This window comes from Apteryx rowi, unplaced genomic scaffold (assembly GCF_003343035.1).
Source record: "Apteryx rowi isolate R43461 unplaced genomic scaffold, aptRow1 scaffold_1745, whole genome shotgun sequence".
Lineage (NCBI taxonomy): Eukaryota > Metazoa > Chordata > Aves > Apterygiformes > Apterygidae > Apteryx > Apteryx rowi.
The window spans coordinates 1-1,878 of NW_020448025.1; the positions used below are offsets into that span (position 1 = coordinate 1).

A 1,878-nucleotide genomic window follows, 5' to 3' on the forward strand; every position below is an offset into this window, starting at 1 on the left:
CACCATCCTGTCCCCGGCACCCCCGGGGGGGGGATTCCCGTGCCCGGGACACCGGTCAGCACCCAGCACCCCCGGGAGACCGGGCAGAGCAAGGTGTCCCCACGCTGGGGACGGCGTCCCATCACCAAGACCTCGGGGGGRCCAATGTCCCTGCGCTGGGGACCGTGTCCTGTCACCGGGATGCCAGAGGAGGGGGGCTAAGGCAGAGGGTGGGGGGTCCTCACACTGGGGACAACGTCCTGCCCCCCCCCCCAGTCCCCAGGGGAGCCGGACACAGAGGGGTGTCCCCATGCCGGGGTGGGGGACAGCGTCCCGTCCCCCCAGTCCACCAGGGGGGACAGCAGTGTCCCCACGCCGGGGGGGGAGGACACCCCGGCCACACGCCCACGCCGCCTCGGCCCGGCGCCCGCAGGAAGCCATCATGGATGGGACGGAGATCGCGGTGTCGCCGCGCAGCCTCCACAGCGAGCTCATGTGCCCCATCTGCCTGGACATGCTCAAGAACACCATGACCACCAAGGAGTGCCTGCACCGCTTCTGCTCCGACTGTATCGTCACCGCGCTGCGCAGCGGGTAGGGAGGCGCGCGGCGGGGTGGGGGGGGGGTGGCTTCCCCCCGTAACCGGCTTTTCCCCCCCCCCACCCCCACGCCAGGAACAAGGAGTGCCCCACGTGCCGCAAGAAACTCGTCTCCAAGCGCTCGCTGCGGCCCGACCCCAACTTCGACGCGCTCATCTCCAAGATCTACCCGAGCCGYGACGAGTACGAGGCGCACCAGGACCGCGTGCTGGCCAAGCTCAGCCGCCTGCACAACCAGCAGGCGCTCAGCAGCAGCATCGAGGAAGGCCTCAAGATGCARGCGATGCACAGGTGGGGAGGGGGCCTTTGGGGACCCCCCCATCCATCCGCGGCGGCACCCCGGGTGGTTCAAGCAGCGTCCCAGAACCAACCGCCGCGTCCTTCCCTCCCCTCAGGGCACAACGGGTGCGGAAGCTGCACCAGGAGTCGGACAACACGACGTTCAGCGGCGGGGAGGATAATTGCGACAGCCGCTCGCACCTCAGCAACGCTTCGGCTCCCAGTCACCCCGAGGCTGGGCCCAGTCGCAAACGGTCTCGCGCTTCCGACGATTCCGGACCGGATCCCGATCCCGAAACCTCGCACGAAGGCGGGGGACGTGGCAGTCCCGAACCGGGCACGGAGCCGGGCAGCAGCGAGATCGAGCTCGTTTTCCGCCCGCACCCTCTCCTGGTGGAGAAGGGCGAGTATTCGCAGACCAGGTGAGGGCAGGGGATCTCCTGCCCTCGTGGAAGCGCAGGCAGAGCGGGATTCGTGCCCCCCTCCGGCATAGCCGGGGTGGGATCCGAATCCAGACCCGCAGACCTGGTGCCACCCTGTGCACTGTCCCTAGCTGAGGGGCAGCAGTGGCCCACGGGAAAGGGTTGTTACCCCCAGCGTCACTGCCAAACACCGACTGTTCCTCATCCCCCCCCGCCGTCACAGACACCCCGTGGCTCCCACATTTTTGCCTTGGGGGAGGATCTGGGCATCCCTGACTCAGGRCAGAGCCTTGGATGCTCCTCTTTGAGTCACGTCCCCACGTTGGTGGCCCCCCAGCTTGGACGAGGCGCATCCCCAGCCCACCTTACAGGCACCAGGGCTGCCTCCCCCCTCGGTGACACAGAAGGGGGTTCACGTTCGTCCCCACCTTACCCGCAGGTACGTGAAGACTACGGCCAACGCTACGGTGGACCACCTGTCCAAATACCTGGCGCTGCGCATCGCGCTGGAGGAGGCACCGGCGCCGGGCCCCGAGGCAGCGGGGCTGGAGGACGTGAGCGAGAAGCAGTACACCATCTACATCACCACGGCTGGCGGC

General features: G+C 68.5%; 1 protein-coding gene across 1 annotated transcript in view; it reads left to right on the forward strand.

Annotated features, from left to right (window-relative positions):
- Nucleotides 1-274: 274 nt before the first annotated feature.
- RING1 (ring finger protein 1) overlaps nucleotides 275-1,878 on the forward strand; it is a 2,475-nt gene continuing 871 nt past the window's right edge. The window contains exons 1-4 of the mRNA XM_026061065.1: nucleotides 275-573; nucleotides 654-869; nucleotides 974-1,279; nucleotides 1,719-1,876. Coding sequence (XP_025916850.1) covers nucleotides 290-573; nucleotides 654-869; nucleotides 974-1,279; nucleotides 1,719-1,876 — 964 coding nt within the window. The 5' untranslated portion in view covers nucleotides 275-289. The remainder of the gene's footprint in view (nucleotides 574-653; nucleotides 870-973; nucleotides 1,280-1,718; nucleotides 1,877-1,878) is intronic.